We start from the raw sequence: 12,556 nt of genomic DNA, 5'->3' as shown, positions 1-12,556 counted from the left end.
CTCTTTATTTGGTTTGAAGATAATTGAGACCTGTGGAACCTTCCCCTTGGGGGTAGTTCCTTGAATTCCAGGAGATAACCTTGAGAAACTATTTCTAGCGCCCAAGGACACTGAACATCTCTTGCCCAAGCCTGAGCAAAGAGAGAAAGTCTGCCCCCCACTAGATCCGGTCCCGGATCGGGGGCTATCCCTTCATGCTGTTTTGGTAGCAGTGGTAGGCTTCTTGGCCTGCTTACCCTTGTTCCAGCCTTGCATTGGTTTCCAGGCTGGTTTGGGTTGTGAAGTATTACCCTCTTGCTTAGAGGATACAGAATTAGAGACTGGTCCGTTTCTGCGAAAGGGGCGAAAATTAGGCTTATTATTAGCCTTAAAAGACCTATCCTGTGGGAGGGCGTGGCCCTTTCCCCCAGTGATGTCTGAAATAATCTCTTTCAAATCAGGTCCAAATAATGTTTTACCTTTGAAAGGAATGTTAAGCAATTTTGTCTTGGAAGACACATCCGCTGACCAAGACTTTAGCCAAAGCACTCTGCGCGCCACGACAGCAAACCCTGAATTTTTCGCCGCTAATCTAGCTAATTGCAAAGCGGCATCTAAAACAAAAGAGTTAGCCAATTTAAGTGCTTGAACTCTGTCCATAACCTCCTCATACGAAGATTCTTTACTGAGCGATTTTTCTAGTTCCTCGAACCAGAAACACGCTGCCGTAGTGACAGGAACAATGCATGAAATTGGTTGTAGAAGGTAACCTTGCTGTACAAAAATCTTTTTAAGCAAACCCTCTAATTTCTTATCCATAGGATCTTTGAAAGCACAACTATCTTCGATAGGAATAGTAGTGCGCTTGTTTAGAGTAGAAACCGCCCCCTCGACCTTGGGGACTGTCTGCCATAAGTCCTTTCTGGGGTCGACTATAGGAAATAATTTCTTAAATATAGGGGGGGGAACAAAAGGTATGCCGGGCCTTTCGCACTCTTTATTTACTATGTCCGCCACCCGCTTGGGTATAGGAAAAGCGTCGGGGGGCACCGGAACCTCTAGGAACTTGTCCATCTTACATAATTTCTCTGGAATGACCAAATTGTCACAATCATCCAGAGTAGATAACACCTCCTTAAGCAGTGCGCGGAGATGTTCTAATTTAAATTTAAATGTCACAACATCAGGTTCAGCTTGATGAGAAATATTTCCTGAATCTGAAATTTCTCCATCAGACAAAACCTCCCTCATGGCCCCTTGAGATAGGTGTGAGGGTATGTCAGAACAGTTATCATCAGCGTCCTCTTGCTCTTCAGTGTTTAAAACAGAGCAATCGCGCTTTCTCTGATAAGTAGGCATTTTGGATAAAAGATTTGCTATGGAGTTATCCATTACAGCCGTTAATTGTTGCATGGTAATAAGTATTGGCGCACTAGATGTACTAGGGGCCTCCTGTGTGGGCATAACTGGTGTAGACACAGTAGGGGATGATGTAGTATCATGTTTACTCCCCTCATTTGAGGAATCATCTTGGGCAATATCATTATCTGTTGCATTACTGTCCTTACTTTGTTTGGACACTATGGCACAATTATCACAAATTTAAATGGGGAGACACATTGGCTTTCATACATATAGAACATAGCTTATCTGATGGTACAGACATGTTAAACAGGCTTAAACTTGTCAACAAAGCACAAAAAACGTTTTAAAATAAAACCGTTACTGTCACTTTAAATTTCAAACTGAAAACACTTTATTACTGAATATGTGAAAAAGTATGAAGGAATTGTTCAACATTCACCAAAATTTCACCACAGTGTCTTAAAGCATTTAAAGTATTGCACACCAAATTTCAGAGCTTTAACCCTTAAATTAACGGAACCGGAGCCGTTTTTACATTTAACCCCTATACAGTCCCAGAATGAGGCTCTGTCTATAACTAGAAAGGCCCCCATCTGAAAAAGGTGTCCAACACAGTGCCTGCCGTTTTTCTAAACGTTCCCCAAGATTATAATACCAATAATTAGTTAGAATCTGCATAATATGCCTAGTAAAGCAATTGTTTTAGCCCAGAAAAATGTCTACCAGTTTTTAAGCCCTTTTTGAAGCCCTTTATTCTTTTATGTTTAACTAAGAAAATGGCTTACCGGTCCCCATGAGGGGAAATGACAGCCTTCCAGCATTACATGGTCTTGTTAGAAATATGGCTAGTCATACCTTAAGCAGAAAAGACTGCTAACTGTTTCCCCCAACTGAAGTTACTTCATCTCAACAGTCCTATGTGGAAACAGCAATCGATTTTAGTTACTGTCTGCTAAAAATCATCTTCCTCTTACAAACAGAAATCTTCATCCTTTTCTGTTTCAGAGTAAATAGTACATACCAGCACTATTTTAAAATAACAAACACTTGATAGAAGAATAAAACTACAAAAAACTCTTAACCATCTCCGTGGAGATGTTGCCTGTGCAACGGCAAAGAGAATGACTGGGGTGGGCGGAGCCTAGGAGGGATCATGTGACCAGCTTTGCTGGGACTCTGCCATTTCCTGTTGGGAAAGAGAATATCCCACAAGTAAGGATGACGCCGTGGACCGGACACACCAATGTTGGAGAAATAAACTCTTGATTGAAGAATCTATAACTAACACCTCACTTTACCTCTTCCTATCACTAACACAGGCAAAGAGAATGACTGGAGTGGGAGGGAAGGGAGGAGCTATATATACAGCTCTGGTGTGGTGCTCTTTGTCTCCTCCTGCTGACCAGGAGGCGTAATCCCACAAGGATGAAATCCGTGGACTCTCTCTCTATATCTATCTATCTATCTATATATATATCTATCTATATCTGGTAAAAAGGCACCTTTGCCTCCCGTAACCGTGGACCAAATACAATATTTTCCTTAAATGGGAGGGAAAGAAGTCTGGACTTAGAAGTCATGTCCGCAGACCAGGACTTCAGCCAGAGTGCCCTGCGGGCTTAAACAGAAAAACCTGATGCCTTAGCATTCAGGCGAATAATCTGCTTATTTGCATCACAAATAAAAAAGAATTAGCCACCCTTAAGGCCTTAATTCTTTCCTGGATGACGTTGAGGGGACCCTCCATATCGATCAACTCAGATAAGGAGTTACACCAGCAGGTAGTCGCTCCAGCAACCGCAGCAACTGCTGCTGCCGGTTGAAAATAATATCCTGTATGTTGAAATATCTTTAACAGAGTTTCTATCTTCTTATCCATGGGCTCTTTAAAGGATGAACTATCCTCAAGCGGGATAGTAGTACGATTTTCAAGTGTGGAGATAGTGCCATCCACCTTGGGGATGGAATCCCACAACTCCAATTGAGAGTCCGGAACCGGGAATCATATTTAAAGAAAGAAGGGGAAAAAGAAGAACCAAGTATTTTCCATTCATTCTTAATAATGTTTGCCATCTTTAAGGAAACCGAGAAAGTCTGTGGTACAACCCTGTCCTCGTAGACCCTACCTAATTTAGGAATCAAAGGTTCCTCAGGCAATTTAGGCTCTGGGACCTCTAAAGTAGCCAAAACCTCCTTTAGCAGAAAACGTAAGTGTTCAATCCTAAATCTAAAGTCTGATTCCTCCGCAGCTGGAGGCTTAGAGCAAGCAGAATACCACCCAGAAAGAGCATCCTCTGAAGTATCAGACGTCTTCATCAGTGGATAATCTTGAATCAGATAAATCCAATAAGCTAGTAGATGACCCCTGGGAAGGATAGCAATATTTTACCTTGCGCTTAGCAGGGCGAGGTAAAGCACTAAAAAGGTCGCAGACACTGCCATTTGTAACTGCTCAGTAAAGTCTGGCGGTAAAAGGGCCCCCTCCAGATGGAGGATTAGGAGTGCTACGGGAAGCTGCATGTGTATTAGATATCTGAAGGGTGTGCACCTCACGGGACAAACTCCTCAGAGGTGAACGGCTTAGTGGTACTAAACATTAACTTTCTTTGACATGATTACATTATCAAGGCATGTGGGACATAATTGAGCAGGCAGAAATACTACGGTCTCCTCACAATATAGACAGGTACTTGACTTAGGTAAAGAGGGAGTACCCTCTAACGCATCAGAATCCTCCATATAGCTTGCGCTTATAAAACAGACCATTGAGTAATAAGAGAAAACGGCACCTTTATACCCCCAATGGCTGGGGCACTCACCACCTCCTATGACCTAGGCTAAAACAGAGAAACCGCTTCTTTTCCGCTAAACCGCACGGTCAGGAAAGAGGAAGTAGGGTGACCACACGCGGTCACGTGGTGTGCAATGCAGGACTGCCCCTGCTATAGGAAAAAGTGCACCAAGCCCCTTCAGCCTGCGCAGCTTGCAAAAACTAAAGTAAAACCTGTACGTTCCAACATCTGCCTTAGCCTCATCTCACATGTCACAGCATAACCATAATAAAATAAATTAAGTGATTAATACCCCCTGTTCAATAATCCCCCACCGGAGATATTAACCCTTGATTCCATACTGATAAAAACATAATTTATGCTTACCTGATAAATTCCTTTCTTCTGTTGTGTGATCAGTCCACGGGTCATCATTACTTCTGGGATATAACTCCTCCCCAACAGGAAATGCAAGAGGATTCACCCAGCAGAGCTGCATATAGCTCCTCCCCTCTACGTCACTCCCAGTCATTCGACCAAGAATCAACGAGAAAGGAGAAACCAAGGGTGAAGTGGTGACTGGAGTATAATTTAAAAGATATTTACCTGCCTTAAAAAACAGGGCGGGCCGTGGACTGATCACACAACAGAAGAAAGGAATTTATCAGGTAAGCATAAATTATGTTTTCTTCTGTTATGTGTGATCAGTCCACGGGTCATCATTACTTCTGGGATACCAATACCAAAGCAAAAGTACACGGATGACGGGAGGGATAGGCAGGCTCATTATACAGAAGGAACCACTGCCTGAAGAACCTTTCTCCCAAAAATAGCCTCCGAAGAAGCAAAAGTGTCAAATTTGTAAAATTTGGAAAAAGTATGAAGCGAAGACCAAGTTGCAGCCTTGCAAATCTGTTCAACAGAGGCCTCATTCTTAAAGGCCCAAGTGGAAGCCACAGCTCTAGTAGAATGAGCTGTAATTCTTTCAGGAGGCTGCTGTCCAGCAGTCTCATAGGCTAAACGAATTATGCTACAAAGCCAGAAGGAGAGAGAGGTAGCCGAAGCCTTATGACCTCTCCTCTGACCAGAGTACACGACAAACAGGGAAGACGTTTGTCGAAAATCCTTAGTTGCCTGCAAGTAGAACTTGAGGGCACGAACTACATCTAGATTGTGTAGAAGACGTTCCTTCTTTGAAGAAGGATTCGGGCACAGGGAAGGCACCACGATCTCTTGATTGATGTTCCTGTTAGTGACTACCTTAGGTAAGAACCCAGGTTTTGTACGCAGAACTACCTTATCTGAATGAAAAATCAAATAAGGAGAATCACAATGTAAAGCTGATAACTCAGAGACTCTCCGAGCCGAAGAAATAGCCATTAAAAATAACACTTTCCAAGATAACAACTTTATATCAATGGAATGAAGGGGTTCAAACGGAACTCCTTGTAGAACGTTAAGAACAAGGTTTAAACTCCATGGCGGAGCAACAGTTTTAAACACAGGCTTTATCCTAGCTAAAGCCTGACAAAAGGCCTGGACGTCTGGATTTTCTGACAGACGCCTGTGTAACAAGATGGACAGAGCTGAGATCTGTCCCTTTAATGAGCTAGCCGATAAACCCTTTTCTAAACCTTCTTGTAGAAAGGACAATATCCTAGGAATCCTAACCTTACTCCAGGAGTAACCTTTGGATTCGCACCAGTATAGGTATTTACGCCATATCTTATGGTAAATCCTTCTGGTAACAGGCTTCCTAGCCTGTATCAGGGTATCAATAACCGACTCAGAAAAACCACGTTTTGATAAAATCAAGCGTTCAATTTCCAAGCAGTCAGCTTCAGAGAAGTTAGATTTTGATGTTTGAATGGACCCTGTATCAGAAGGTCCTGTCTTAGAGGTAGAGACCAAGGCGGACAGGATGACATGTCCACTAGATCTGCATACCAAGTCCTGCGTGGCCATGCAGGCGCTATTAGAATCACTGATGCTCTCTCCTGTTTGATTTTGGCAATCAATCGAGGAAGCAGCGGGAAGGGTGGAAACACATAAGCCATCCCGAAGTTCCAAGGTGCTGTCAAAGCATCTATCAGAACTGCTCCCGGATCCCTGGATCTGGACCCGTAGCGAGGAAGTTTGGCGTTCTGGCGAGACGCCATGAGATCTATCTCTGGTTTGCCCCAACGTCGAAGTATTTGGGCAAAGACCTCCGGATGAAGTTCCCACTCCCCCGGATGAAAAGTCTGGCGACTCAAGAAATCCGCCTCCCAGTTCTCCACTCCCGGGATGTGGATTGCTGACAGGTGGCAAGAGTGAGACTCTGCCCAGCGAATTATCTTTGATACTTCCATCATTGCTAGGGAGCTTCTTGTCCCTCCTTGATGGTTGATGTAAGCTACAGTCGTGATGTTGTCCGACTGAAACCTGATGAACCCCCGAGTTTTTAACTGGGGCCAAGCCAGAAGGGCATTGAGAACTGCTCTCAATTCCAGAATGTTTATTGGCAGGAGACTTTCCTCCTGATTCCATTGTCCCTGAGCCTTCAGAGAATTCCAGACAGCGCCCCAACCTAGTAGGCTGGCGTCTGTTGTTACAATTGTCCAGTCCGGCCTGCTGAATGGCATCCCCCTGGACAGATGTGGCCGAGAAAGCCACCATAGAAGAGAGTTTCTGGTCTCTTGATCCAGATTCAGAGTAGGGGACAAGTCTGAGTAATCCCCATTCCACTGACTCAGCATGCACAATTGCAGCGGTCTGAGATGTAGACGTGCAAAGGGTACTATGTCCATTGCTGCTACCATTAAGCCGATCACCTCCATGCATTGAGCTACTGACGGGAGTTGAATGGAATGAAGGACACGGCATGCATTTAGAAGCTTTGTTAATCTGTCTTCTGTCAGATAAATCTTCATTTCTACAGAATCTATAAGAGTCCCCAAGAATGGAACTCTTGTGAGAGGAAAGAGAGAACTCTTCTTTTCGTTCACTTTCCATCCATGCGACCTTAGAAATGCCAGAACTAACTCTGTATGAGACTTGGCAGTTTGAAAGCTTGAAGCTTGTATCAGAATGTCGTCTAGGTACGGAGCTACCGAAATTCCTTGCGGTCTTAGTACCGCCAGAAGGGCACCCAGAACCTTTGTGAAGATTCTTGGAGCCGTAGCCAATCCGAATGGAAGAGCTACAAACTGGTAATGCCTGTCTAAGAAGGCAAACCTTAGATACCGGTAATGATCTTTGTGAATCGGTATGTGAAGGTAAGCATCCTTTAAATCCACTGTGGTCATGTACTGACCCTTTTGGATCATGGGTAAGATTGTCCGAATAGTTTCCATTTTGAACGATGGAACTCTTAGGAATTTGTTTAGGATCTTTAAATCCAAGATTGGCCTGAAAGTTCCCTCTTTTTTGGGAACCACAAACAGGTTTGAGTAAAACCCTTGTCCTTGTTCCGACCGCGGAACCGGATGGATCACTCCCATTAATAACAGATCTTGTACACAGCGTAGAAACGCTTCTTTCTTTATCTGGTTTGTTGACAACCTTGACAGATGAAATCTCCCTCTTGGGGGAGAGAATTTGAAGTCTAGAAGGTATCCCTGAGATATGATCTCTAGCGCCCAGGGATCCTGAACATCTCTTGCCCAAGCCTGGGCGAAGAGAGAGAGTCTGCCCCCCACTAGATCCGGTCCCGGATCGGGGGCCCTCGGTTCATGCTGTCTTTGGGGCAGCAGCAGGTTTCCTGGCCTGCTTGCCCTTGTTCCAGGACTGGTTAGGTTTCCAGCCTTGTCTGTAACGAGCAACAGCTCCTTCCTGTTTTGGTGCAGTGGAAGTTGGTGCTGCTCCTGCCTTGAAATTCCGAAAGGGACGAAAATTAGACTGTCTAGCCTTAGCTTTGGCTTTGTCTTGAGGCAGGGCGTGGCCCTTACCTCCTGTAATGTCAGCGATAATTTCTTTCAAACCGGGCCCAAATAAAGTTTGCCCCTTGAAAGGTATATTAAGTAATTTGGACTTAGAAGTTACATCAGCTGACCAGGATTTTAGCCACAGCGCCCTACGTGCCTGAATGGCGAATCCTGAGTTCTTAGCCGTAAGTTTGGTTAAATGTACTACGGCCTCCGAAATGAATGAATTAGCTAGTTTAAGGACTCTAAGCCTGTCCGTAATGTCGTCCAGCGTAGCTGAACTAAGGTTCTCTTCCAGAGACTCAATCCAAAATGCTGCCGCAGCCGTAATCGGCGCGATGCATGCAAGGGGTTGCAATATAAAACCTTGTTGAACAAACATTTTCTTAAGGTAACCCTCTAATTTTTTATCCATTGGATCTGAAAAAGCACAGCTATCCTCCACCGGGATAGTGGTACGCTTAGCTAAAGTAGAAACTGCTCCCTCCACCTTAGGGACCGTTTGCCATAAGTCCCGTGTGGTGGCGTCTATTGGAAACATCTTTCTAAATATTGGAGGGGGTGAGAACGGCACACCGGGTCTATCCCACTCCTTAGTAACAATTTCAGTTAGTCTCTTAGGTATAGGAAAAACGTCAGTACTCGCCGGTACCGCAAAGTATTTATCCAACCTACACAATTTCTCTGGTATTGCAACAGTGTTACAATCATTAAGAGCCGCTAAAACCTCCCCTAGTAATACACGGAGGTTCTCCAATTTAAATTTAAAATTTGAAATATCTGAATCCAATCTGTTTGGATCAGAACCGTCACCCACAGAATGAAGCTCTCCGTCCTCATGCTCTGCAAGCTGTGACGCAGTATCAGACATGGCCCTAGTATTATCAGCGCACTCTGTTCTCACCCCAGAGTGATCACGCTTGCCTCTTAGTTCTGGTAATTTAGCCAAAACTTCAGTCATAACAGTAGCCATATCTTGTAATGTTATCTGTAATGGCCGCCCAGATGTACTAGGCGCCACAATATCACGCACCTCCCGGGCGGGAGATGCAGGTACTGACACGTGAGGCGAGTTAGTCGGCATAACTCTCCCCTCGCTGTTTGGTGAAATTTGTTCAATTTGTACAGATTGGCTTTTATTTAAAGTAGCATCAATACAGTTAGTACATAAATTTCTATTGGGCTCCACCTTGGCATTGGAACAAATGACACAGGTATCTTCCTCTGAATCAGACATGTTTAACACACTAGCAATAAACTTGCAACTTGGTTACAATCTTATTTAACAAAAACGTACTGTGCCTCAAAGAAGCACTAAACGATTAAATGACAGTTGAAATAATGAACTGAAAAACAGTTAAAACATCAATCCTTAAAAACAACACAACTTTTAGCAAAGGTTTGTTCCCATTAGTAAAGTAACAATAATTAAATTTGAAACATAAAAATTACAGAGCAACGTTTTTAATCACAGTCAATATATAAGTCTCACAGCTCTGCTGAGAGAATCTACCTCCCTCCAAAGAAGTTTGAAGACCCCTGAGTTCTGTTAGAGATGAACCGGATCATGCAGGAAATACAAGAGTAACTGACTGGAAATTTTTGATGCGTAGCAAAGAGCGCCAAAAACGGCCCCTCCCCCTCACACACAGCAGTGAGAGAGAAACGAAACTGTCACAATTAAAACAAGCAACTGCCAAGTGGAAAAATAATGCCCAAACATTTATTCACTCAGTACCTCAGAAAATGCAAACGATTCTACATTCCAGCAAAAAACGTTTAACATAATAAATACCTATTAAAAGGTTTAATGTACTTTTAACAGAGTAATTCCAGTGAAATACCATCCCCAGAATACTGAAGTGTAGAGTATACATACATGTCATTATAACGGTATGGCAGGATTTTCTCATCAATTCCATTCAGAAAATAAAAACTGCTACATACCTCAATGCAGATTCATCTGCCCGCTGTCCCCTGATCTGAAGCTTTTACCTCCCTCAGATGGCCGAGAAACAGCAATATGATCTTAACTACTCCGGTTAAAATCATAGTAAAAACTCTGGTAGATTCTTCTTCAAACTCTGCCAGAGAGGCAATAACACGCTCCGGTGCTATTGTAAAATAACAAACTTTTGATTGAAGTTATAAAAACTAAGTATAATCACCATAGTCCTCTCACACATCCTATCTAGTCGTTGGGTGCAAGAGAATGACTGGGAGTGACGTAGAGGGGAGGAGCTATATGCAGCTCTGCTGGGTGAATCCTCTTGCATTTCCTGTTGGGGAGGAGTTATATCCCAGAAGTAATGATGACCCGTGGACTGATCACACATAACAGAAGAAAAGAGCCACACTGAGTTACACCTTGTTTCCCTGCAATATCGAGTAATACCATGTGTTACAAAAGGCTTCCATCGTGTCTTGGATGTGCGCTGCTGTACATATTTAAAAGTATACCATCATCAAAAGTAGCAAATAAATATATCTGGGACTCTCGGTCTCAATGGTACACCGTTCTATAGGAATTTACTGGAACCAAGATTTAAATATACGGGAGTAGCGGTTTGTGCTGCTGGATATAAACGTTTTCAATAGGGAACTAATTTGTTGTACAGATAGGAGCAGCTGAGCTGCAGGAAGATAATGCAAACTGTTCTTGGCAGTTAAAATAAGATACCTGAATTAATAACACTACTGACTGCCGGTGAATTGGATCCAAGCGTAAGACCAGACAGGCTTGCTTCAATTCCTGTGCTTCCAAGGGGTAATGTAGGAGGAGAGTTTACAGAGGACAGTTGGACCTAAAAGAAAAGAAGTGATTGAGCATTTCCATTCCTAGGCCTATACAAGTAAGAACTTTAATGTTTCACTTAAATGGGCATATTCATTAAAATGAGCAACTAATTATATATTTGAACTAAAACATTTCTAGCTCTAGCAGATAGGTTAGTCATATTCATTAATCCTCTAATCAATAAAAGATTCTGTGCTTTTTCTGACAACTAGTATGTCTTTTTCAGAATTTTCTTAAAAACTCACAATAAGATTTTTTCCTCATTTTCCATTATGGTTTTTTTTTTTGTCATTTGCCCACATATTAGAATTCTCAAATACCACACTATTCTCTTTAAATTCATTCATCCTTTAGCCACCCCATCCTCTTCACTCAATCTGGCACCTGAGCCTCTTCTTACCAATAATAATCTCCCAACACCCCACCTCTCGGACTTCTCATCCACAGACTAATCATCCTTCCTTATCTTCCCCTCCACATCTAACAATCTCATTCTTGATTCACGTATCCTTTCCCTGTCTCATTCTTCCACTATGCTATGATAAAAGAATCAGTATAGATTAGAATACCTCTGTAAAACCATCTTTTAGGGGACTTAGTGGAGCACCTGGAACCTGTCCAGGCAGAGAAATCTTCTTTCCCTCTTCAAATGGACGAGTTGGGATCCGATGTAGGTACCCATAACCAATACCACAACCTAAGCTATAATAAATAAATATTATATAACAGTAAACATCATGCAACACACATCAAATTTACAATTTATTTGAATAAAAGTTGAAATTGATGTTTTTATTTCTCCCTCAAGGATAAAAAAAACACAAAGCATAGATTTTTGATACACAGTTTTTCTACAAAGAAAAAAAAAAAAGTTTGAATGACATTGAGAATGAGAATGACATTCTCTCTCATATATGCATATATAATATACATAAACATATACAATGGATATAAAAAGTCTACACACCCCTGTTAAAATGTCAGGTTTCTGTGATGTAAAAAAACGAGACAAAGATAAATCATTTCAGAACTTTTTATATCCACTGTATACTTGTAAACAGAGTGCAATTCTTTGGGACTTATTGTGAATATCTTGTTGAACGGTACCCCGGCAGATGTATGGACTGTTAGAGTGCGTGTGTGGGATGGATGTATATATATATATATATATATATATATATATATATATATATAGGGGAGAGGGGAGAGAGAGGGGAGAGGGGAGAGAGAGGGGAGAGAGAGGGGAGAGAGAGGGGAGAGAGAGGGGAGAGGGGAGAGAGAGGGGAGAGGGGAGAGAGAGGGGAGAGGGGAGAGAGAGGGAGAGAGGGGAGAGAGAGGGGAGAGGGGAGAGAGAGGGGAGAGAGAGGGGAGAGGGGAGAGAGAGGGGAGAGGGGAGAGAGAGGGGAGAGGGGAGAGAGAGGGGAGAGGGGAGAGAGAGGGGAGAGAGAGGGGAGAGAGAGGGGAGAGAGAGGGGAGAGAAGGGGGGAGAGAGAGGGGAGAGGAGAGAGAGAGAGAGAGAGAGAGAGAGAGAGAGAGAGAGAGAGAGAGAGAGAGAGAGAAAGAGAGAGAGAGAAAGAGAGAGAGAAAGAGAGAGAGAGAGAGAGAGAGAGAGAGAGAGAGAGGGAGAGGGGAGAGAGAGGGGAGAGGGGAGAGAGAGGGGAGAGAGAGGGGAGAGGGGAGAGAGAGGGGAGAGAGACAGGAGAGGGGAGAGAGAGGGGAGAGGAGAGAGAGGGGAGTAG

At 43.2% G+C, this 12,556-nt stretch overlaps 1 protein-coding gene across 1 annotated transcript in view; it reads right to left on the bottom strand.

Moving 5' to 3' along the window:
• Positions 1–12,556, bottom strand: part of GORASP2 (golgi reassembly stacking protein 2) — a 178,896-nt gene that overhangs the window by 48,245 nt on the left and 118,095 nt on the right. The window contains exons 6-7 of the mRNA XM_053698425.1: positions 11,387–11,519; positions 10,701–10,824 (exon numbers count right to left, since the gene is read on the bottom strand). Coding sequence (XP_053554400.1) covers positions 10,701–10,824; positions 11,387–11,519 — 257 coding nt within the window. The remainder of the gene's footprint in view (positions 1–10,700; positions 10,825–11,386; positions 11,520–12,556) is intronic.

The sequence above is a fragment of the Bombina bombina genome, chromosome 1, assembly GCF_027579735.1.
Source record: "Bombina bombina isolate aBomBom1 chromosome 1, aBomBom1.pri, whole genome shotgun sequence".
Lineage (NCBI taxonomy): Eukaryota > Metazoa > Chordata > Amphibia > Anura > Bombinatoridae > Bombina > Bombina bombina.
The sequence above is the reverse complement of the archived record's forward strand: the minus strand, read 5'-3'. Positions and strand labels throughout refer to the sequence as shown.